The sequence below is a fragment of the Triturus cristatus genome, chromosome 1_2 (genome assembly GCF_964204655.1).
Source record: "Triturus cristatus chromosome 1_2, aTriCri1.1, whole genome shotgun sequence".
NCBI lineage: Eukaryota > Metazoa > Chordata > Amphibia > Caudata > Salamandridae > Triturus > Triturus cristatus.
Window position 1 is genome coordinate 1,194,334,647 of NC_140580.1, and position 26,038 is coordinate 1,194,360,684.

At 58.0% G+C, this 26,038-nt stretch overlaps 1 protein-coding gene across 9 annotated transcripts in view; it reads right to left on the reverse strand.

The window, feature by feature from the left end:
* Window positions 1-26,038, reverse strand: part of EEIG1 (estrogen-induced osteoclastogenesis regulator 1) — a 743,239-nt gene that overhangs the window by 205,161 nt on the left and 512,040 nt on the right. For all 9 annotated transcript variants that reach the window (XR_014965472.1, XM_085614167.1, XM_085614162.1 and 6 more), the window contains one exon: window positions 1,172-1,241. Coding sequence is in view for 8 of the 9 variants with exons in the window: in XM_085614167.1 (XP_085470293.1) it covers window positions 1,172-1,241 (70 nt within the window). In the remaining variant the exon portion in view is untranslated. The remainder of the gene's footprint in view (window positions 1-1,171; window positions 1,242-26,038) is intronic.

The window sequence follows — 26,038 nt, forward strand, 5'->3', positions numbered from 1 at the left end:
TGAGGACCCTCAACTAGGTCCTACGCATTGCTGTGGCCGAAAATGTTGATCACGAGTGTCACCTCCAACTTTTCCTTCCGAAGCACGCCACACTGCACCACTCACCACCACTCACCAGGCACCGTGGGCATTGATGTATAATGGCCTGCACTGAGGTACCATCCCCGTCTGCCCCACGTGGATCCCGCTGCACTACAATGAGGAAGAAGGAGAATCTAGCTGCCAGCCATAAGAGAAAAGCCAAACACCGTGATTTACATCAGGAGACCGAGTAATAATGAAGGACAGGAGACCAGGTGGGAAATTCCGAACACCCTATGAACCGGGCCACTGGACCGTCACCGGCGTCAAAGGCACTATGGTCACCGTGGAGAGAGAGAGAGGGGGAAAAGGTAACCAGGAACATCTCATGGTTCAAGGGGGTCGAGGACTCTCGGCCAGCCTCAATCGGAGAAGGCGAAGGTAAATACGCTGGAGCGGAGCATGGGGACACCCCGCAGAACATCCGCAGAACATCCGCACAAATGTATAAAGTGGAACCACCCTGGAAACCAGCACAACATTGGTGAGTCCATCAAGCCAACCCGCGACAACCTCAAGACCAGAGGGCCCACCACCTGATCGGGGTCACCATCCCAGGTACGGGCTAAGGGGAAACCCTGCTCGAAGCTCGCGCCTCAAGAAATTTGCATGCCGGCTGACAAGTCCAAAGCCAGTTCGTGAAGAAAAGAAAAGTGACTGAGTTGAGATGGGATGTAATGAGTTAGCGGACCAGATTGTGGCCGGCGGGTGATGGATATGGCGCACCCATGCGCTCGGGCCAGGCGTGGGCGGAGGCAAAGGATTAAAAGGGGGTGTGGTCACAAGAGGCCAGTCACCCAACTAAGACACTGTGGATGTAGTGTATTGCGACCATACTCTATCGCTACAGAATGGACTTAGACACTATAGGGGCATATCTGCTCATGCAGTTATGCCCTCACAAGAGGTATAGTGAACCCTGCATTATGGTCGTTAGGCCTGTGGTAGGGGTGACTTACCGGAAGCATCTTACAGTGCTGGCAGGCCTGGCACACAGGTATGTGTGCCATTTCGACTCTCCTTTCTCACTAACACAGCTCTCCTTCCCTTACCCACCTTTACAAAGAAACAGATTCCTTTAAAGTTTTACCTGTTTGCCAGCTGAGTCCCGCTTAGTGTGGTGGTTCCGTCCCTGCTTACAAAGAGGCGCAAGTTACTGTCTGCAAAGGAAGAGAGAGAGGGGAGTGAGGCCAGAAACAAGCTGCATGTGACAAGGTGCTGTAGACGGGACTGTCTGTGGTTTCAGAAGCACCACACTCTGAGAGTGCTACTTGTGGCCCTCTCAGACTGCACTGTGGCTGACAGTGTGTCGCTGCTGTGCCTGGTGCGCTCACACTATACTGCATCTGGTCCTATCAGACCACACAGCACCTGTATGACTTAGACAGCGCTGCACCTAGCGCCCTCATGAAGCACTGAACCTAGCGCTCACATAACGCACTGTACCTAGCGCTCACATAACGCACTGTACCTACTGCCCTCATAAAGCACTGAACCTACCGCCCTCATAAAGCACTGTACCTAGCGCCCTCACAAAGCACTGCACCTGGAGCTCTCAAAGCACTGCACCTTTTGCCGTCATAAAGCACTGCACGTAGCACCCTCAAAGCACTGCACCTAGCACTCTCATAAAGCACTGCACTAATAGCTTCATAAAGCACTGCACTTAGCGCTCTCATTAAGCACTACACCTAGTGCTCTCACAAAGATCTGCACCTAGTGCTCTCACAAAGCACTGCACCTTGCACCCTCATAAAGCACTGCACCTAGCGCCCTCAAAGCACTGCACCTAGCGCCCTCAAAGCACTGCACCTAGCGCCCTCATGAAGCACTGCACCTAGCACGATCACAAAGCACTGCACTCAACGCTCTCAAGCACTGCAACTAGCGCTCTTATAAGACACTGCAACTAGCGCCCTCACAGAGCACTGAACCTAGCGCCCTCACAAAGCACTGCACCTCGCGCCCTCATAAAGCACTGCACCTAGCGCCCTCATAAAGCACTGCACCTAGCGCTCCCATCAAGCACTGTAAATAGAGCTCTCATAAGGCACTGCAACTAGGGCCCTCACAAAGCACTGCACCTAACTCTCTCACAAAGCACGATACCTAGCGCCCTCATAAAGCACTGCACCTAGCGCCCTCATGAAGCACTGCACCTAGCACGATCACAAAGCACTGCACCTAACGCTCTCATCAAGCACTGCAACTAGCGCTCTCATCAAGCACTGCAACTAGCGCTCTTATAAGGCACTGCAACTAGCGCCCTCACAGAGCACTGAACCTAGCGCTCTCACAAAGCACTGCACCTAGCGCCCTCATAAAGCACTGCACCTAGCGCACTCAAAGCACTGTACCTAGCGCCCTCATAAAGCACTGCACCTAGCGTATCACAAAGCACTGCACCTGGAGCTCTCAAAGCACTGCACCTTTTGCCCTCATAAAGCACTGCACCTAGCACCCTCAAAGCACTGCACTTGGCACTCTCATAAACCACTGCACTAAGAGCCCTCATAAAGCACTGCACCTAGTGCTCTCATTAAGCACTGCACTTAGCGCTCTCACAAAGCACTGCACCTTTTGCCCTCAAAGCACTGCACCTAGCGCCCTCAAAGCACTGCACTTGGCACTCTCATAAACCACTGCACTAAGAGCCCTCATAAAGCACTGCACCTAGTGCTCTCCTTAAGCACTGCACTTAGCGCTCTCACAAAGCACTGCACCTAGCCCCCTCATAAAGCACTGCACCTAGTGCTGTCATAAAGCACTGCACCAAGCGCCCTCATAAAGCACTGCAGCTACAGCTCTCATTAAGCCCTGCACCTAGTGCTCTCACAAAGCACTGCACCTAGCGCCCTCATAAAGCACTGCACCTAGTGCTCTCACTAAGCACTGCACCTAGCGCTCTCACTAAGCACTGCACCTAGCGCTCTCACTAAGCACTGCACCTAGCGCTCTCACTAAGCACTGCACCTAGCGCTCTCACTAAGCACTGCACCTAGCGCTCTCACTAAGCACTGCACCTAGCACTCTCACAAAGCACTGCACCTAGCGCCCTCATAAAGCACTGCACCTAGCGCTCTCACAAAGCACTGCACCTAGCGCCCTCATAAAGCACTGCACCTAGCGCTGTCATAAAGCACGGCACATAGTGCTCTCATAAAGAACTGCACCTAGAGCGCTTCTAAACACTGAACAGAGCGCCCTCATAAAGCACTGCACCTAGCGCGCTCATAAAGCACTGCACATAGAGCTCTTATAAAGCACTGCACCTGAGGCCCTTATAAAGCACTGCACCTAGTGCCCTCATAAAGCACTGCACGAAGCGCCCTCATAAAGCACTGCACCAAGCACCCTCATAAAGCACTGCACATAGCGCTCTCATAAAGCACTGCACATAGCGCTCTCATTAAGCACTGCACCTAGCGCTCTCACAAAGCACTGCACCTAGCGCTCTCACAAAGCACTGCACCTAGTGCTCTCAAACCACTGTACCTAGTGCCCTCATAAAGCTCGGCACCTAGCGCCCTCATGAAGCACTGCACCTAGTGCTCTCAAAGCACCGCAGCTAGTGCTCTCAAAGCACTGCATCTAGAGTGCTTCTAAAGCACTGCACCTAGCGCCCTCATAAAACACTGCACCTAGCGCCCTCACAAAGCATTGCACCTAGTGCTCTCACCAAGCACTGCACATCGTGCCCTCATAAAGCACTGCACATGGTGCCCTCATAAAGCACTGCACATGGCGCCCTCATAAAGCACTGCACATGGCGCCCTCATAAAGCACTGCACATGGCGCCCTCATAAAGCACTGCACCTGGCACCCTCAAAGCAGAGCCCCTAGCGCCCCCATAAAGCACTGCACCTAGAGCTCTTATAAAGCACTGCACCTGGCACCCTCATAAAACACTGCACCTAGAGCGCTTCTAAAGCACTGCAGCCAGATCTCTTATAAAGCACTGCACCTGGGGCCCTCATAAAGCACTGCACCTAGCGCCCTCATAATGCACTGCACCTAGCGCTCTCAGAAAGCACTGCACCAAGCGCCCTCATAAAGCAATGCACCTAGCGCTCTCATAAAGCAATGCACCTAGCACCCTCAAAGCACTGTACCTAGAGCTGTCATAAAGCACTGCACCAAGCGCCCTCATAAAGCACTGCACCTAGTTCCCTCATAAAGCACTGCACCTAGCGCTGTCATAAAGCACTGCACCTAGTGCCCTTATGAAGAACTGCACCTAGCACTCTCACAAAGCACTGCACCTAGTGCCCTCATAAAGCTCTGCACCTAGTGTCCTAATGAAGCACTGCACCTAGTGCCCTCAAGAAGCACTGCACCTAGTGCCCTCATGAAGCACTGCACCTAGAGCGCTTCTACAGCACTGCACCTAACGCCCTCATAAAACATTGCACCTAGCGCCCTCATAAAGCATTGCACCTAGCGCCTTCATAAAGCACTGCACATGGCACCCTCATAAAGCACTGCAAATGGCGCCCTCATAAAGCACTGCACCTAGCACCCTCATAAAGCAAAGCACCTAGCGCCCACATAAAGCACTGCACCTAGAGATCTTATAAAGGACTGCACCTGGCACCCTCATAAAGCACTGCACCTAGAGCGCTTCTAAAGCACTGCACCTAGCACCCTCAAAGCACTGCACCAAGCGCCCTCACAAAGCATTGCACCTAGTGCTCTCAGTAAGCACTGCACCTAGCGCTCTCACAAAGCACTGCACCTAGTGCCCTCATAAAGCACAACACGTAGCGCCCGCATAAAGCACTGCACCTAGAGCTCTTATAAAGCACTGCACCTGGCACCCTCATAAAGCACTGCAACTAGAGCACTTCTAAAGCAATGCACCTAGCGCCTTCATAAAGCACTTCACCCAGAGCTCTTATAAAGCACTGCACCTGGCGCTCTCATAAAGCACTGCACCTAGCACCCTCAAAAAGCACTACACCTAGCGCTCTCATTAAGCACTGCACCAAACGCCCTCAATAAAGCACTGCACCTAGAGTGCTTCAAAAGCACTGTACCTAGCGCACCCGCAAAGCGCCTAGACCTCTTATAAAGCACTGCACCTAGAGCGCTTCTAAAGCACTGCACCTAGAGCCCTCATAAAACACTGCACCTAGCGCCCTCCTAAAGCATTGCAACAAGCGCTCTCAAACACTGCACATGGTGCCCTCATAAAGCACTGCTCATGGCGCCCTCAAAGCACCGCACCTAGCGCCCTCATAAAGCACCGCACCTAGAGCTCTTATAAAGCACTGCACCTGGTGCCCTCATAAAGCACTGCACCTAGCGCCCTCAAAAAGCACTACACCTAGCGCTCTCATAAATCACTGCACCTAGAGCACTTCTAAAGCACTGTACCTAGCACTCCCGCAAAGCACCTAGACCTCTTATAAAGCACTGCACCTAGTGCCCGTGTGGGACCGGCCTCGTGGCGTGGACCCCCCTGACCATTAGTCCCCCCAACCAGACTCATGCAACCCCCCCTGATCCCTGGTCAGAGACCCCCGGCCACCATGTCCCGATGTTCCGATGGCTGACCCAGGGCCCCAGCGAAATCTAGACCTTAGACGCGCCATGCCCGGCCAAGGGAGAGGGAACCCCCCCCAAGCAAGACAGGGAGGAGTAGTCTCTGTCGCACCTCTGACCTCCTCTCAATGGAGGGTTTTGATCGCCCTCCGGGCCCCCAGGGAGCTGGCTCCCCACATGCTGGGTGTCTGGAGTCCCTCCCGGCCCTACTTCAAAGGATCAAAGAGCCGAGCGACAGGAAATCCCAACACACCGCCCCCCGACGCCAAGACCCCTCTCTGTGAGGACGTTGGACATCAAAGGGAAGAAGGCGTATAACAGAGGGTGCTGAGGGGACTCGGCCAGAGAAGACCTGGAACTACGAGAGCCCTGCGGACCTGGTCGCGGCGCGACGAAACCTGAAGGAAATACGCTACCCGATCCCTGGAAATCCCATGAGCCCTGCTGACACCGTCGCGGCTCCCGAGAACACTAAGAACACCGGAGCCCTGTTGAGAGACTCGCGGCTTCCCCCAACCCTAAGACCATCGAAGCCTGCTGAGAGACTCGCGGCTCCCACCAACTCAAGCCCGGCTGAGCCTGCCGAGTGAATCGCGGCTCCCCGACGATCACCCGATCGACAGTTCCTTCCCGCCAGAGCCCTGCGGACGTGGTCGCGGCTCGAGAGCACACTGGTCCGGCTGAACCCGAGACTGCACCGTGTCCCCCGGCTCGAGGATTGAGAGCTGTGCGAAGGATACTCGGCATTGACTCTGAACCAAGAACTGTCCCGCTACACCAACCCCCCTGTGCAAGAATTACCAAGCTTATTGTACCGACCAAAGACTACCTTGCGGATCATAAAGGTCCAACGAATCTTAGATAAAGATCTCCGTCTACTGAAACCTACTGTGTGGTGTCTCTTTGTCAAGTAGTGCAAGCTCAGCGCGTGCGAACCTAAGTACGAGACCCCCTTCCTGAAGGGGCCTCACCGCCGGTGCTCGGCTTGGTTCTGGGAGAGGCGGGTCACGGGGTGGTCAGGAACGTGTTCTGTAACCCCCCTGGGATCGCCCTTCCAACAGCCCTCATAAAGCACTGCACCTAGCTCCCTCATAAAGCACTGCACCTAGCGCCCTCATAAAGCACTGCACCTAGATCTCTTATAAAGCACTGCACCTGGTGCCCTCAAAGCACTGCACCTAGCGCTGTCAAAGCACTGCACCTAGAGCTCTTATATAGCACTGCACCTAGCGCCCTCATGAAGCACTGCACCTAGTGCTCTCATAAAGCACTGCACCTAGTGCTCTCATAAAGCACTGCACCTAGTGCTCTCATAGAGCACTGCACCTAGAGCGCTTCTTAAGCGCTGTACCTAGCGCTCTCAAAAAGCACTACACCTAGAGCGCTTCTAAAGCACTGCACCTAGCACCCTCAAAGCACTGCACCAAGCACCCTCACAAAGCATTGCACCTAGTGCTCTCAGTAAGCACTGCACCTAGCGCTCTCACAAAGCACTGCACCTAGTGCCCTCATAAAGCACAGCACGTAGCGCCCCCATAAAGCACTGCACCTAGAGCTCTTATAAAGCACTGCACCTGGCACCCTCATAAAGCACTGCAACTAGAGCACTTCTAAAGCAATGCACCTAGCGCCTTCATAAAGCACTGCACCCAGAGCTCTTATAAAGCACTGCACCTGGCGCTCTCATAAAGCACTGCACCTAGCACCCTCAAAAAGCACTGCACCTAGAGTGCTTCAAAAGCACTGTACCTAGCGCTCCCGCAAAGCGCCTAGACCTCTTATAAAGCACTGCACCTAGAGCGCTTCTAAAGCACTGCACCTAGAGCCCTCATTAAACACTGCACCTAGCGCCCTCCTAAAGCATTGCAACAAGCGCTCTCAAACACTGCACATGGTGCCCTCATAAAGCACTGCTCATGGCGCCCTCAAAGCACCGCACCTAGCGCCCTCATAAAGCACCGCACCTAGAGCTCTTATAAAGCACTGCACCTGGTGCCCTCATAAAGCACTGCACCTAGCGCCCTCAAAAAGCACTGCACCTAGCGCTCTCATAAATCACTGCACCTAGAGCACTTCTAAAGCACTGTACCTAGCACTCCCGCAAAGCACCTAGACCTCTTATAAAGCACTGCACCTAGCGCCCGTGTGGGACCGGCCTCGTGGCGTGGACCCCCCTGACCATTAGTCCCCCCAACCAGACTCATGCAACCCCCCCCTGATCCCTGGTCAGAGACCCCCGGCCACCATGTCCCGATGTTCCGATGGCCGACCCAGGGCCCCAGCAAAACCTAGACCTTAGACGCGCCATGCCCGGCCAAGGGAGAGGGAACCCCCCCAAGCAAGACAGGGAGGAGTAGTCTCTGTCGCACCTCTGACCTCCTCTCAATGGAGGGTTTCGATCGCCCTCCGGGCCCCCAGGGAGCTGGCTCCCCACATGCTGGGTGTCTGGAGTCCCTCCCGTCCCTACTTCAAAGGATCAAAGAGCCGAGCGACAGGAAATCCCAACACACCGCCCCCCGACGCCAAGACCCCTCTCTGTGAGGACGTTGGACTTCAAAGGGAAGAAGGCGTATAACAGAGGGTGCTGAGGGGACTCGGCCAGAGAAGACCTGGAACTACGAGAGCCCTGCGGACCTGGTCGCTGCTCGACGAAACCTGAAGGAAAGACGCTACCCGATCCCTGGAAATCCCCTGAGCCCTGCTGACGCCGTCGCGGCTCCCGAGAACACTAAGAACACCGGAGCCCTGTTGAGAGACTCGCGGCTTCCCCCGACCCTAAGACCATCGAAGCCTGCTGAGAGACTCGCGGCTCCCACCAACTCAAGCCCGGCTGAGCCTGCCGAGTGAATCGCGGCTCCCCGAAGATCACCCGATCGACAGTTCCTTCCCGCCAGAGCCCTGCGGACGTGGTCGCGGCTCGAGAGCACACTGGTCCAGCTGGACCCGAGACTGCACCGTGTCCCCCGGCTCGAGGATTGAGAGCTGTGCGAAGGATACTCGGCATTGACTCTGAACCAAGAACTGTCCCGCTACCCCAACCCCCCTGTGCAAGAATTACCAAGCTTATTGTACCGACCAAAGACTACCTTGCGGATCATAAAGGTCCAACGAATCTTAGATAAAGATCTCCGTCTACTGAAACCTACTGTGTGGTGTCTCTTTGTCAAGTAGTGCAAGCTCAGCGCGTGCGAGCCTAAGTACGAGACCCCCTTCCTGAAGGGGCCTCACAGCCGGTGCTCGGCCTGGTTCTGGGAGAGGCGGGTCACGGGGTGGTCAGGAACGTGTTTTGTAACCCCCCTGGGATCGCCCTTCCAACAGCCCTCATAAAGCACTGCACCTAGCTCCCTCATAAAGCACTGCACCTAGCGCCCTCATAAAGCACTGCACCTAGATCTCTTATAAAGCACTGCACCTGGTGCCCTCATAAAGCACTGCACCTAGCGCTGTCAAAGCACTGCACCTAGAGCTCTTATAAAGCACTGCACCTAGCGCCCTCATGAAGCACTGCACCTAGTGCTCTCATAAAGCACTGCACCTAGTGCTCTCATAAAGCACTGCACCTAGTGCTCTCATAAAGCACTGCACCTAGAGCGCTTCTAAAGCGCTGTACCTAGCGCTCTCAAAAAGCACTACACCTAGAGCGCTTCTAAAGCACTGCACCTAGCACCCTCAAAGCACTGCACCAAGCACCCTCACAAAGCATTGCACCTAGTGCTCTCAGTAAGCACTGCACCTAGCGCTCTCACAAAGCACTGCACCTAGTGCCCTCATAAAGCACAGCACGTAGCGCCCCCATAAAGCACTGCACCTAGAGCTCTTATAAAGCACTGCACCTGGCACCCTCATAAAGCACTGCAACTAGAGCACTTCTAAAGCAATGCACCTAGCGCCTTCATAAAGCACTGCACCCAGAGCTCTTATAAAGCACTGCACCTGGCGCTCTCATAAAGCACTGCACCTAGTGCTCTCATAAAGCACTGCACCTAGAGCACTTCAAAAGCACTGTACCTAGCGCTCCCGCAAAGCGCCTAGACCTCTTATAAAGCACTGCACCTAGAGCGCTTCTAAAGCACTGCACCTAGCACCATTATAAAACACTGCACCTAGCGCCCTCATAAAGGATTGCACCTAGCGCTCTCATCAAGCACTGCACATGGTGCCCTCATAAAGCACTGCACATGACGCCCTCATAAAGCACTGCACCCAGCCCTCATAAAGTACTGCACCTAGCGCCCCCACAAAGCACTGCACCTGGCGCCCTAAAAGCACTGCACCTAGCTCCCTCTTAAAGCACTGTACCGAACGCCGTCCTAAAGCACTGCACCTAGCGCCCTCATGAAGCACTGCACCTAGTGCTCTCATAAAACACTGCACCAAGCGCCCTCATAAAGCATTACACCTAGCGCTCTCATCAAGCACTACACATGGTGCGCTCATAAAGCACTGCACATGGCGCCCTCATAAAGCACTGCACATGGCGCCCTCATAAAGCACTGCAACTAGTGCCCCCATAAAGCACTGCACCTAGAGCTCTTGTAAAGCATTACAGCTAGCGCTCTCATCAAGCATTGCACATGGTGCCCTCATAAAGCACTGCGCCTAGCGCCCCCACACAGCACTGCACCTGACACCCTCATAAAGCACTGCACCTAGCAACGTCATAAAGCACTGCACCTAGCGCGGTCATAAAGCACTGCACCTAGCACTGTCATAAAGCACTGCACCTAGTGCTCTCATAAAGCACTGCATCTAGTGCTCTCAAAAAGCACTGCACCTAGAGTGCTTCAAAAGCACTGTACCTAGCGCTCCCGCAAAGTGCCTAGACCTCTTATAAAGCACTGCACCTAGAGCGCTTCTAAAGCACTGCACCGAGCGCCATTATAAAACACTGCACCTAGCGCCCTCATAAAGGATTGCACCTAGCGCTCTCATCAAGCACTGCACATGGTGCCCTCATAAAGCACTGCACATGACGCCCTCATAAAGCACTGCACCCAGCCCTCATAAAGTACTGCACCTAGCGCCCCCACAAAGCACTGCACCTGGCGCCCTAAAAGCACTGCACCTAGCTCCCTCTTAAAGCACTGCACCGAACGCCGTCATAAAGCATTACACCTAGCTGCTCTCATCAAGCACTACACATGGTGCGCTCATAAAGCACTGCACATGGCGCCCTCATAAAGCACTGCACCTTGCGCCCTCTAAGAACTGCAACTAGTGCCCCCATAAAGCACTGCACCTAGAGCTCTTGTAAAGCATTACACCTAGCGCTCTCATCAAGCACTGCACATGGTGCCTGTTGGACAGGCCACACGAAGGGCTTGCTCCCTCCCCGCACGACAGGGCCCGAGCTCCGGCCCACCAGGCATAACCCACGAAAAGCACCTGTACCCCGTCTCCCGACGGATCTTCTGCCCTCGGACCTCTACTCATCACGGGGCCCAGCCCCACCGGCTCCCCCGGCCGGTTCAAGCCGCCATCTTGGGCCCTGCACCACGAGGCCGCGTGGCCTCGCCCCGACCCTAACCCCGGGCCTGACCGGCCCCGACATCCCGGCACCACCATCCACCCAGGAGGTGAGCGGACCACTTGGCAGGTCAATGGGAGGACGCAGTGTCAAGAGCTCTTCCCCCGCCAGGTGCCGATCGCCTCCAGCTCCCCCAGGCGCTGGCTCCACCCCCTGCTGGGTGTCTGGACACCTTCATCCCGGGCCCTCCAACCTCCAAGTGCGAGGGTCCGGACATCAAAGAGCGCCTGCCCTATAACTGGGGCAACTCCGGAGCAGGAAGGCAGTTGTATCCTGGAGTCGAGAGACACCGAGAGAACTCAGCCTTGACGGACTACTGGCGCTGCCGTAGCCCGCTCTTGTGAACCATCGTCCTGCCTGCTGGCGCTGCCGCGGCCTTCTACAACATCCATCCTCGTCGGGACCTGCTGGCGCTGCCGCGGCCCGTTGTAACGACCATCCTCACCGGGACCTGCTGGCGCTGCCGCGGACCGTACATCGACCATCTTTCCGGGACCTGCTGGTGCTACCGCGGACCGTGTACCGACCATCTCCACCGGGACCTGCTGGCGCTGCCGCGGCCCGTACCAACTAAGCTCGAGGATTGTGAGCTAATCATCATCTCATCCAAACTACCTGACCGGTAGACAGACTGTCCCGCTACCCCTTACCCTGCTTTGAGAGACTTGAATCGAGGGGACCCCTGAGTCCAGACCTCCTTGTACCATTCAACCGTACCCTAAGAAGTGCTTATAAAGAACCCTGAACCTTATCCGTGTGTGGTATCCGTCTGTGGGGGGGAAAGTTACTTGTCTGTACGATCGCTGGAGACGGCTCTCCCCGGAGACCTCTCCTCCTGACCCCGGCCGACCCTCCCGGTCCGTCTATCCTTTCTAACATTGGTGGCCAGCGGCGCGATCCGAATCAACGCGTAATCGTACAGAGAGTAGCTCACCCCACGACAAAAACACGATGTCAGCCAAAGATAGCAACTCCACCGAGAAATTCCAAATGGATAAATTAGAAGAATACAACCACCGCGAACTGAGACAATTCTGCATAGAACTTGGCATTGCTACCACCGGCCTGAGTACCAAAGATGATCTAAAGCACGCCCTAGAGTCGTGGACAGAAACTGGGGTCGCCGGACCCTCCGACCAAAGCAGCATCACACCAGAGGGGAACGCCACGGCTCCCGAGGAGCGGGGAACGGGCCTCTCGCAGGAGGAGATCCGAGAAAGAGAAAGAACCAGATTGCACGAGTTGGAAATGGCACGACTCAAGATGGATGGGGAACTCAAGTTAGCTGAACAGAAACTCAACCTCGAGCACATGCGGCTCCGAGATGAACGAGAAGAGAAGCAGAGACAGAGAGAGCTGGAGGAGAAAAAAATAACGCTCGAGCACGAGCGCAAACTGGCGGAAATAGAACTTCGGAAACAGAATAAGGAACTGGGGGTGGCTGAGCGACCACACACCCCGGGGCCAATCGAGAAAAAAGTCCACATCCCCAAGGATGTTGTCCGCGAGTATGTCCGAGAAGACGACATACAACAGTGGTTTAAAGCCTACGAGATCGCCATGACCTCCCACCGGATCGACCGGAGTGATTGGGGAGCCGGACTTTGGGGGAGGTTTATCAACGAGGGTCGCGATGCCCTACTGCAGCTCCCAGATCACCAAATGTCGTCCTACGACCACATGAAGGCTGCCCTCCTCACCCGCTACGGCCTCACACCCGAGATGTACCGCCAGAGGTTCAGAGATTGCACCCGGATCCCAGGTACAACTTGGGTAGAATACGTGAACTATTTCAGCCGTGCCTTCGAGGGTTGGATAAAGGGGAGCCAGGTCACCACCTACGAACAACTCTTTAACCTGATGGTATGGGAGCACCTGTCGAACAACTGTTTCGTCGAGCTCAGGCAGCACCTCCTCGACAGTAAGCTGACTGACCCCCGGCAGCTCGCCGCCAAAGCTGACCGATGGGAAAGCACCCGAGTGGGCCGGAGGGGGCCACACGAACAGAACAGAAACAACCAAGGCCAGCACCGTCCTCGGGGAGGAGGAGGGGGCCAGGGGCGAGGGAGAGACGCCTTGCCCGCAACACCCGTGGCCAGCACCCCGGCTCCGGCCGGTCGGGGCAACCCCCCGTGGCGTCCTGGGGTCCGAGCCAACGTCACGTGCCACCGATGCCAGCGAGTCGGCCACTACGCCAATGACCCGAGCTGCCCGCAGAACCAAACACCCAAGCCCCGCCAGGTAGCTGCCGCCGCCCTGGGGGAAGAGCGACTATCAGAGGAACAGGAAGAGTATGAGCCGGCCCAGCAAGAGTGGGAACCGGCCGCCATGGTCCTGGCGTGCTTAGGGGGAAGAGACATGGTCCCGCGGGCTCCCCTACCCGCTAACACCAGGAAATACGGTCAGTGGGTGACCATTAATGGACAGCGAGCCGAGGCCTTGCGTGACACAGGCGCCAGTGTGACGGCCGTCCGCTGTCACCTGGTGAAGCCCGAGCAGATCCTGCCGAACATTCTCTGCCCCGTCCGCTCGGCAGACAACTCGGAAAGTATGTGTCAAATGGCCTGCGTCCCATTCGAATGGGGAGGGGTCTCCGGCCTGTTGAAGGTGACGGTCCGGGACGATGCCCCCGTGGACTGCCTCCTGGGGAATGACCTCGAGAGTTCCCCGTGGGCCACCGTTGAGAGAAGAGAGCACCTGGGGATGCTGGGCCTCCCGGACTGGGCCTGCGTAACCACCCGGTCCATGGCCGCCCGTGCCGTCCCCCGATCAGAAGAACCGGAATGGCCAGCACCTCCGCCCCCGGTCGCCCCAGTAGAAGACAACGACGAGGCCAGCCTCCCAGACCCGACGACCGAAGGGGACGCGCAACCCCAGAACCTTCCTGACCTGGCTCAGTGGCGTCAAGAAGGGGGGCCCATCCAAGAACAGTTCCGCCAGGAACAAAAGACCTGTCCCTCCCTCGAGGGACTCCGCCAACAAGCCAGCGCCCAGAACGCAGGGGACTCCACCGGAACTCACTGGGTCTACTGGGATAACGACCTGCTATACAGCGAGCAAAGAATCGCCGAGCTGGGGGCCGGTCGAGTACTGGTGGTACCTCTCCGCTTCAGAGACTTTCTGCTCAACCTGGCCCACGATGTCCCCCTGGCTGGACACCTGGGCCAGGACAAAACGTACAGCCGCCTAGTGACCCACTTTTTCTGGCCGAAAATGAGGAACGACGTCCTGAACCACTGCCGATCTTGCCCCACATGCCAAGCCAGCGGGAAGAGTGGTCGGAAGCTGAAAGCCCCTCTGCAACCCTTCCCTGTGGTCACCACCCCGTTCGAGAGGGTGGGGATAGACATTGTGGGGCCTCTGGACCCCCGCACGGCACAAGGACACAGGTTCATCTTAGTACTGGTGGACCATGCCACCCGCTACCCCGAGGCGGTGCCCCTACGGACCGTGACAGCTCCGGTGGTTGGCCGGGCCCTAATGGGGATCTTCTCCCGGGTAGGCTTCCCCCGAGAAGTCGTCAGCGACCGAGGCACGAACTTTATATCCAAATACATGAAGTCCCTCTGGCAACAATGCGGGGTCACCTACAGATTCACGACCCCCTATCACCCCCAAGGGAACGGACTAGTGGAGCGTTTTAACCGCACTCTCAAGGGGATGATTGGGGGATTGGAAGAGCCCCTCCGTCGCCAGTGGGATGTACTACTCCCGTGCCTCCTCTTCGCCTACCGAGAAGTTCCCCAGAAGTCCCTCGGTTTTAGCCCTTTCGAACTCCTGTACGGGCACCCTGTGCGAGGGCCCCTCTGCCTAGTAAAAGAAGGTTGGGAGATGGCCCCCCTAAAGACCCCTCCAGACGTCTTCAAATACCTCCTGGCCCTACGCAATCAGACCCGGCGCTTCAGAGAGATGGCCAAGGCGAACCTCGAGGCCAGCCAGGAGGACATGAAGAGGTGGTATGATCACAATGCCTCCTCCGTTGAGTTCGAGCCTGGACAACAAGTATGGGTGATGTCCCCCACCGAACCATGTGCCTTGCAAGATAAGTGGACGGGGCCCTTCAAAGTGGTCGAGCGCAAAAGCCCCGTCACTTACCTCATCGACCTGGGGACCTCCCGGAACCCCCTTCGGGTCCTTCACACCAACCGACTCAAACCACACTTTGTGCGCTCAGAACTCAGCCTCCTGATGGCTACGGACAGTGGGGCAGAGGAAGACTCCGAACCCCTCCCGGATCTTCTGAAGACTCAGGAGAATGACGGCTCCGTGGACGGGGTCCGGCTCTGACGCCCTCACTTCGGAGCAACGCCAGGGCTGCCGGAACCTCCTGCTGCAGTTCGCTACCCTGTTCTCCCTCACCCCCGGGGTCACCCCTTGGTGTTTGCACGACGTGGACACCGGGGACAGTCCCCCTGTCCGACACCGGGCCTACCGCGTACCAGATCGGGTACGGGCCTGCATACAGGAGGAAGTGGCCAAGATGCTCACAATCGGGGTCATCGAGCCCTCGGACAGTCCCTGGGCCAGTCCGGTTGTATTGGTCCCCAAAGCCGCTGCCCCCGGCACCGCACCTGAACTGAGATTCTGCGTCGACTACCGGGGCTTGAACGCTGTCACCCGGACCGACGCTCATCCGATCCCCCGAGCAGACGAGCTGATCGACCGGCTGGGGGCCGCCCGCTACCTCAGTATCTTCGACCTAACAGCGGGCTACTGGCAGATCGGCCTCACACCCAGGGCTCAGGAACGGTCAGCCTTCTCTACCCCCGATGGCCACTACCAATTCAAGGTCATGCCCTTCGGCATGAAGAATGCCCCCGCCACGTTTCAACGCCTCGTGAACCAGGTCTTGGCGGGGCTCGAAGAGTTCAGCGCTGCCTACCTGGACGATATCGCTGTATAAAGCCGCCACTGGCCCGACCACCTCCGTCACCTCCAAGAGGTCCTACAGGCCCTCCAGCGGGCCGGCCTCACAATTAAGGCCGGCAAGTGCCAAATTGGCCAAGGGTCTGTGACCTACCTTGGGCACCAAGTGGGAAGCGGGCTGGTGGCCCCGCTACAACTTAAGATTGCTGCCATCCAGTCCTGGCAGCCCCCCGTCACCCAGACCGAGGTCCGAGCCTTCTTGGGGCTCACCGGCTACTACCGGCGGTTCGTGAAGGACTACGGCAGCATCGTGGGGCCCCTCACGGGTCTCACGTCCAAGAACCAACCGAAGCGGATTAACTGGACCCCCGATTGTCAAGCGGCCTTCGAGAAGCTGAAGGCCGCCCTGTGCACCGCCCCTGTGCTCCAGGCCCCCGATTACAGTCGGGAATTCGTGGTACAGACCGACGCCTCCGACCACGGCATCGGAGCCGTCCTTTCTCAGTTAAACCCCGAAGGTCATGACCAGCCGGTGGCCTTCATCAGTCGACGTCTCCTGGCCCGAGAACAGCGCTGGAGCACCATCGAGAGGGAGGCCTTCGCAGTGGTGTGGGCCCTCAAAAAGCTCCGGCCCTATCTCTTCGGTACCCACTTCCGGGTACAAACCGACCATCGACCCCTGCAGTGGCTGATGCAGATGCGGGGGGAGAACCCAAAACTCTTGCGCTGGTCCATTTCCCTGCAGGGAATGGACTTCACTGTGGAGCACCGACCAGGCCAAGACCACGCCAACGCGGATGGCCTGTCCCGCTTTTTCCGCCTCGACGAAGAGAGTCCCCAAGGAGATGGGTGACTCTCCCCGCCTTCAGCTGGGGGGGACGCATGTTGGACAGGCCACACGAAGGGCTTGCTCCCTCCCCGCACGACAGGGCCCGAGCTCCGGCCCACCAGGCATAACCCACGAAAAGCACCTGTACCCCGTCTCCCGACGGATCTTCTGCCCTCGGACCTCTACTCATCACGGGGCCCAGCCCCACCGGCTCCCCCGGCCGGTTCAAGCCGCCATCTTGGGCCCTGCACCACGAGGCCGCGTGGCCTCGCCCCGACCCTAACCCCGGGCCTGACCGGCCCCGACATCCCGGCACCACCATCCACCCAGGAGGTGAGCGGACCACTTGGCAGGTCAATGGGAGGACGCAGTGTCAAGAGCTCTTCCCCCGTCAGGTGCCGATCGCCTCCAGCTCCCCCAGGCGCTGGCTCCACCCCCTGCTGGGTGTCTGGACACCTTCATCCCGGGCCCTCCAACCTCCAAGTGCGAGGGTCCGGACATCAAAGAGCGCCTGCCCTATAACTGGGGCAACTCCGGAGCAGGAAGGCAGTTGTATCCTGGAGTCGAGAGACACCGAGAGAACTCAGCCTTGACGGACTACTGGCGCTGCCGTAGCCCGCTCTTGTGAACCATCGTCCTGCCTGCTGGCGCTGCCGCGGCCTTCTACAACATCCATCCTCGTCGGGACCTGCTGGCGCTGCCGCGGCCCGTTGTAACGACCATCCTCACCGGGACCTGCTGGCGCTGCCGCGGACCGTACATCGACCATCTTTCCGGGACCTGCTGGTGCTACCGCGGACCGTGTACCGACCATCTCCACCGGGACCTGCTGGCGCTGCCGCGGCCCGTACCAACTAAGCTCGAGGATTGTGAGCTAATCATCATCTCATCCAAACTACCTGACCGGTAGACAGACTGTCCCGCTACCCCTTACCCTGCTTTGAGAGACTTGAATCGAGGGGACCCCTGAGTCCAGACCTCCTTGTACCATTCAACCGTACCCTAAGAAGTGCTTATAAAGAACCCTGAACCTTATCCGTGTGTGGTATCCGTCTGTGGGGGGGAAAGTTACTTGTCTGTACGATCGCTGGAGACGGCTCTCCCCGGAGACCTCTCCTCCTGACCCCGGCCGACCCTCCCGGTCCGTCTATCCTTTCTAACAGTGCCCTCATAAAGCACTGCGCCTAGCGCCCCCACACAGCACTGCACCTGGCACCCTCATAAAGCACTGCACCTAGCAACGTCATAAAGCACTGCACCGAGCGCTGTCATAAAGCACTGCACCTAGCACTGTCATTAAGCACTGCACCTAGCGCCCTCATAAAGCACTGCACCTATTGCTCTCATAAAAAACTGCACCAAGCGAGCTCATAAAGCATTGCACCTAGCGCTCTCATGAAGCACTGCACATGGCGCTCTCACAAAACACTGCACCTGGCGCCCTCGCAAAGCACTGCACCTGTCGCCCTCATAAAGCACTGCACATAGCGCTCTAACAAAGCACTGCACATAGCTCTCTCACAAAGCACTGCACCGAGTGCTGTCATAAAGCTCTGCGACCAAGAGCTCTTATAAAGCACTGAACCTGGCGCCCTCGCAAAGCACTGCACCTAGCGCCCTCATAAAGCATTGCACCTAGCGCTCTTATCAAGCACTGCACATGGTGCCCTCATAAAGCACTGCACATGGTGCCCTCATAAAGCGCTGCACCTAGCGCCCTCAAAGCACTGCAACTAACGCCCTCAAAGCACTGCAACTAACGCCTCCATAAAGCACTGCACCTAGAGCTCTTATAAAGCACTGCACCTGGCGACTTCATAAAGCACTGCAGCTATCGCCCTCAAAGCACTGCCCCTAGCGCTGTCATGAAGCACTGCACCTAGCACCCTCATAAAACATTGCACCTAGCGCTCTCATGAAGCACTGCACATGGTGCCCTCATAAAGCACTGAACATGGCGCTCTCACAAAGCACTGCACCTGGCACCCTCGCAAGGCACTGCACCTGTCGCCCTCATAAAGCACTGCACCTAGCACTCTCACAAAGCACTGCACCTAGTGTCCTCATAAAGCACTGCACCTAGCGCTGTCATAAAGCACTGCACCTAGAGCTCTTATAAAGCACTTAACCTGGCGCCCTCGCAAAGCACTGTACCTGTCGCCCTCATAAAGCACTGCACCTAGCGCTGTCATAAAGCACTGTACCTAGCGCCCTCATGAAGCACTGCACCTAGTGCTCACATAAAACACTGCACCCAGTGCCCTCATAAAGCACTGCACCTAGCGCCCTCATAAAGCACTGTACCTAGTGCTCTCATAAAGCACTGCACCTAGTGCTCACATAAAGCATTACACCTAGCGCTCTCATCAAGCACTGCACATGGTGCCCTCATAAAGCACTGCACATGGCGCCCTCATAAAGCACTGCACCTTGCGCCCTCTAAGAACTGCAACTAGTGCCCCCATAAAGCACTGCACCTAGAGCTCTTGTAAAGCATTACACCTAGCGCTCTCATCAAACACTGCACATGGTGCCCTCATAAAGCACTGCGCCTAGCGCCCCCACACAGCACTGCAAGTGGCACCCTCATAAATCACTGCACCTAGCACTGTCATTGTTGGACAGGCCACACGAAAGGCTTGCTCCCTCCCCGCACGACAGGGCCCGAGCTCCGGCCCGCCAGGCATAACCCACGAAAAGCACCTGTACCCCGTCTCCCGACGGATCTTCTGCCCTCGGACCTCTACTCATCACAGGGCCCAGCCCCACCGGCTCCCCCGGCCGGTTCAAGCCGCCATCTTGGGCCCTGCACCACGAGGCCGCGTGGCCTCGGCCCGACCCTAACCCCGGGCCTGGCCGGCCCCGACATCCCGGCACCACCTTCCACCCAGGAGGTGAACGGACAACTTGGCAGGTCAATGGGAGAACGAAGTGTCAAGAGCTCTTCCCCCGCCAGGTGCCGATCGCCTCCAGCTCCCCCAGGCGCTGGCTCCACCCCCTGCTGGGTGTCTGGACACCTTCATCCCGGGCCCTCCGACCTCCAAGTGCGAGGGTCCGGACATCAAAGCACGCCTGCCCTATAACTGGGGCAACTCCAGAGCAGGACGTCAGTTGTATCCTGGAGTCGAGAGACACCGAGAGAACTCAGCCTTGACGGACTACTGGCGCTGCCGTAGCCCGCTCTTGTGAACCATCGTCCTGCCTGCTGGCGCTGCCGCGGCCTTCTGCAACATCCATCCTCGTCGGGACCTGCTGGCGCTGCCGCGGCCCGTTGTAACGACCATCCTCACCGGGACCTGCTGGCGCTGCCGCGGACCGTACATCGACCATCTTTCCGGGACCTGCTGGCGCTGCCGCGGACCGTGTACCGACCATCTCGACCGGGACCTGCTGGCGCTGCCGCGGCCCGTACCAACTAAACCACCAAGCTCGAGGATTGTGAGCTAGTCATCATCTCATCCGAACTACCTGACTGGTAAACAGACTGTCCCGTCCCCCCTTACCCTGCATTGAGAGACTTGAATCGAGGGGACCCCTGAGTCCAGACCTCCTTGTACCATTCAACCGTACCTTAAGAAGTGCTTATAAAGAACACTGAACCTTATCCGTGTGTGGTATCTGTCTGTGGGGGGGAAGTTACTTGTCTGTACGATCGCTGGAGACGGCTCTCCCCGGAGACCTCTCCTCTTGACCCCGGCCGACCCTCCCGGTCCGTCTACCCTTTCTAACATTGGTGGCCAGCGGCGCGATCCGAATCAACGCGTAATCGTACAGAGAGTAGCTCACCCCACGACAAAAACACGATGTCAGCCAAAGATAGCAACTCCACCGAGAAATTCCAAATGGATAAATTAGAAGAATACAACCACCGCGAACTGAGACAATTCTGCATAGAACTTGGCATTGCTACCACCGGCCTGAGTACCAAAGATGATCTAAAGCACGCCCTAGAGTCGTGGACAGAAACTGGGGTCGCCGGACCCTCCGACCAAAGCAGCATCACACCAGAGGGGAACGCCACGGCTCCCGAGGAGCGGGGAACGGGCCTCTCGCAGGAGGAGATCCGAGAAAGAGAAAGAACCAGATTGCACGAGTTGGAAATGGCACGACTCAAGATGGATGGGGAACTCAAGTTAGCTGAACAGAAACTCAACCTCGAGCACATGCGGCTCCGAGATGAACGAGAAGAGAAGCAGAGACAGAGAGAGCTGGAGGAGAAAAAAATAACGCTCGAGCACGAGCGCAAACTGGCGGAAATAGAACTTCGGAAACAGAATAAGGAACTGGGGGTGCCTGAGCGACCACACACCCCGGGGCCAATCGAGAAAAAAGTCCACATCCCCAAGGATGTTGTCCGCGAGTATGTCCGAGAAGACGACATACAACAGTGGTTTAAAGCCTACGAGATCGCCATGACCTCCCACCGGATCGACCGGAGTGATTGGGGAGCCGGACTTTGGGGGAGGTTTATCAACGAGGGTCGCGATGCCCTACTGCAGCTCCCAGATCACCAAATGTCGTCCTACGACCACATGAAGGCTGCCCTCCTCACCCGCTACGGCCTCACACCCGAGATGTACCGCCAGAGGTTCAGAGATTGCACCCGGATCCCAGGTACAACTTGGGTAGAATACGTGAACTATTTCAGCCGTGCCTTCGAGGGTTGGATAAAGGGGAGCCAGGTCACCACCTACGAACAACTCTTTAACCTGATGGTATGGGAGCACCTGTCGAACAACTGCTTCGTCGAGCTCAGGCAGCACCTCCTCGACAGTAAGCTGACTGACCCCCGGCAGCTCGCCGCCGAAGCTGACCGATGGGAAAGCACCCGAGTGGGCCGGAGGGGGCCACACGAACAGAACAGAAACAACCAAGGCCAGCACCGTCCTCGGGGAGGAGGAGGGGGCCAGGGGAGAGGGAGAGACGCCTTGCCCGCAACACCCGTGGCCAGCACCCCGGCTCCGGCCGGTCGGGGCAACCTCCCGTGGCGTCCTGGGGTCCGAGCCAACGTCACGTGCCACCGATGCCAGCGAGTCGGCCACTACGCCAATGACCCGAGCTGCCCGCAGAACCAAACACCCAAGCCCCGCCAGGTAGCTGCCGCCGCCCTGGGGGAAGAGCGATCATTGGAGGAACCAGAGGAGTATGAGCCGGCCCAGCAAGAGTGGGAACCGGCCGCCATGGTCCGGGCGTGCTTAGGGGGAAGAGACATGGTCCCGCGGGCTCCCCTACCCGCTAACACCAGGAAATACGGTCAGTGGGTGACCATTAATGGACAGCGAGCCGAGGCCTTGCGTGACACAGGCGCCAGTGTGACGGCCGTCCGCTGTCACCTGGTGAAGCCCGAGCAGATCCTACCGAACATTCTCTGCCCCGTCCGCTCGGCAGACAACTCTGAAAGTATGTGTCAAATGGCCTGCGTCCCATTCGAATGGGGAGGGGTCTCCGGCCTGTTGAAGGTGACGGTCCGGGACGATGCCCCCGTGGACTGCCTCCTGGGGAATGACCTCGAGAGTTCCCCGTGGGCCACCGTTGAGAGAAGAGAGCACCTGGGGATGCTGGGCCTCCCGGACTGGGCCTGCATAACCACCCGGTCCTTGGCCGCCCGTGCCGTCCCTCGTTCAGAAGAACCAGACTGGCCAGCACCTCCGCCCCCGGTCGCCCCAGTAGAAGACAACGACGAGGCCAGCCTCCCAGACCCGACGACCGAAGGGGACGCGCAACCCCAGGACCTTCCTGACCTGGCTCAGTGGCGTCAAGAAGGGGGGCCCACCCAAGAACAGTTCCGCCAGGAACAAAAGACCTGTCCCTCCCTCGAGGGACTCCGCCAACAAGCCAGCGCCCAGAAGCAGGGGACTCCACCGGAACTCACTGGGTCTACTGGGATAACGACCTGCTATACAGCGAGCAAAGAATCGCCGAGCTGGGGGCCGGTCGAGTACTGGTGGTACCTCTCCGCTTCAGAGACTTTCTGCTCAACCTGGCCCACGATGTCCCCCTGGCTGGACACCTGGGCCAGGATAAAACGTACAGCCGCCTAGTGACCCACTTTTTCTGGCCGAAAATGAGGAACGACGTCCTGAACCACTGCCGATCTTGCCCCACATGCCAAGCCAGCGGGAAGAGTGGTCGGAAGCTGAAAGCCCCTCTGCAACCCTTCCCTGTGGTCACCACCCCGTTCGAGAGGGTGGGGATAGACATCGTGGGGCCTCTGGACCCCCGCACGGCACAAGGACACAGGTTCATCTTAGTACTGGTGGACCATGCCACCCGCTACCCCGAGGCGGTGCCCCTACGGACCGTGACAGCTCCGGTGGTTGGCCGGGCCCTAATGGGGATCTTCTCCCGGGTAGGCTTCCCCCGAGAAGTCGTCAGCGACCGAGGCACGAACTTTATATCCAAATACATGAAGTCCCTCTGGCAACAATGCAGGGTCACCTACAGATTCACGACCCCCTATCACCCCCAAGGGAACGGACTAGTGGAGCGTTTTAACCGCACCCTCAAGGGGATGATTGGGGGATTGGAAGAGCCCCTCCGTCGCCAGTGGGATGTACTACTCCCGTGCCTCCTCTTCGCCTACCGAGAAGTTCCCCAGAAGTCCCTCGGTTTTAGCCCTTTCGAACTCCTGTACGGGCACCCTGTGCGAGGGCCCCTCAGCCTAGTAAAAGAAGGTTGGGAGATGGCCCCCCTGAAGACCCCTCCAGACGTCTTCAACTACATCCTGGCCCTACGCAATCAGACCCGGCGCTTCAGAGGGATGGCCAAGGCGAACCTCGAGGCCAGCCAGGAGGACATGAAGAGGTGGTATGATCACAATGCCTCCTCCGTTGAGTTCGAGCCTGGGCAACAAGTATGGGTGATGTCCCCCACCGAACCATGTGCCTTGCAGGATAAGTGGACGGGGCCCTTCAAAGTGGTCGAGCGCAAAAGCCCCGTCACTTACCTCATCGACCTGGGGACCTCCCGGAACCCCCTCCGGGTCCTCCACACCAACCGACTCAAACCACACTTTGTGCGCTCAGAACTCAGCCTCCTGATGGCTACGGACAGTGGGGCAGAGGAAGACTCCGAACCCCTTCCGGATCTTCTGAAGACTCAGGAGAATGACGGCTCCGTGGACGGGGTCCGGCTATCTGACGCCCTCACTTCGGAGCAACGCCAGGGCTGCCGAAACCTCCTGCTGCGGTTCGCTACACTGTTCTCCCTCACCCCCGGGGTCACCCCTTGGTGTTTGCACGACGTGGACACCGGGGACAGCCCCCCTGTCCGACACCGGGCCTACCGCGTACCAGATCGGGTACGGGCCTGCATACAGGAGGAAGTGGCCAAGATGCTCACAATCGGGGTCATCGAGCCCTCGGACAGTCCCTGGGCCAGTCCGGTGGTATTGGTTCCCAAAGCCGCTGCCCCCGGCACCGCACCTGAACTGAGATTCTGCGTCGACTACCGGGGCTTGAACGCTGTCACCCGGACCGACGCTCATCCGATTCCCCGAGCAGACGAGCTGATCGACCGGCTGGGGGCCGCCCGCTACCTTAGTATCTTCGACCTAACAGCGGGCTACTGGCAGATCGGCCTCACACCCAGGGCTCAGGAACGATCAGCCTTCTCTACCCCCGATGGCCACTACCAATTCAAGGTCATGCCCTTCGGCATGAAAAATGCCCCCGCCACGTTTCAACGCCTCGTGAACCAGGTCTTGGCGGGGCTCGAAGAGTTCAGCGCTGCCTATCTGGACGATATCGCTGTATACAGCCGCCACTGGCCCGACCACCTCCGTCACCTCCACGAGGTCCTACAGGCCCTCCAGCGGGCCGGCCTCACAATTAAGGCCGGCAAGTGCCAAATTGGCCAAGGGTCTGTGACCTACCTTGGGCACCAAGTGGGAAGCGGGCTGGTGGCCCCGCTACAACTTAAGATTGCTGCCATCCAGTCCTGGCAGCCCCCCGTCACCCAGACCGAGGTCCGAGCCTTCTTGGGGCTCACCGGCTACTACCGGCGGTTTGTAAAAGACTATGGCAGCATCGTGGGGCCCCTCACGGGTCTCACGTCCAAGAACCAGCCGAAGCGGATTAACTGGACCCCCGATTGTCAAGCGGCCTTCGAGAAACTGAAGGCCGCCCTGTGCACCGCCCCTGTGCTCCAGGCCCCCGATTACAGTCGGGAATTCGTAGTACAGACCGACGCCTCCGACCACGGCATCGGAGCCGTCCTTTCTCAGTTAAACCCCGAGGGTCATGACCAGCCGGTGGCCTTCATCAGTCGACGTCTCCTGGCCCGAGAACAGCGCTGGAGCACCATTGAGAGGGAGGCCTTCGCAGTGGTGTGGGCCCTCAAAAAGCTCCGGCCTTATCTCTTCGGTACCCACTTCCGGGTACAAACCGACCATCGACCCCTGCAGTGGCTGATGCAGATGCGGGGAGAGAACCCAAAACTCTTGCGCTGGTCCATTTCCCTGCAGGGAATGGACTTCACTGTGGAGCACCGGCCAGGCCAAGACCACGCCAACGCGGATGGCCTGTCCCGCTTTTTCCGCCTCGACGAAGAGAGTCCCCAAGTAGATGGGTGACTCTCCCCGCCTTCAGCTGGGGGGGGACGCATGTTGGACAGGCCACACGAAAGGCTTGCTCCCTCCCCGCACGACAGGGCCCGAGCTCCGGCCCGCCAGGCATAACCCACGAAAAGCACCTGTACCCCGTCTCCCGACGGATCTTCTGCCCTCGGACCTCTACTCATCACAGGGCCCAGCCCCACCGGCTCCCCCGGCCGGTTCAAGCCGCCATCTTGGGCCCTGCACCACGAGGCCGCGTGGCCTCGGCCCGACCCTAACCCCGGGCCTGGCCGGCCCCGACATCCCGGCACCACCTTCCACCCAGGAGGTGAACGGACCACTTGGCAGGTCAATGGGAGAACGAAGTGTCAAGAGCTCTTCCCCCGCCAGGTGCCGATCGCCTCCAGCTCCCCCAGGCGCTGGCTCCACCCCCTGCTGGGTGTCTGGACACCTTCATCCCGGGCCCTCCGACCTCCAAGTGCGAGGGTCCGGACATCAAAGCGCGCCTGCCCTATAACTGGGGCAACTCCAGAGCAGGACGTCAGTTGTATCCTGGAGTCGAGAGACACCGAGAGAACTCAGCCTTGACGGACTACTGGCGCTGCCGTAGCCCGCTCTTGTGAACCATCGTCCTGCC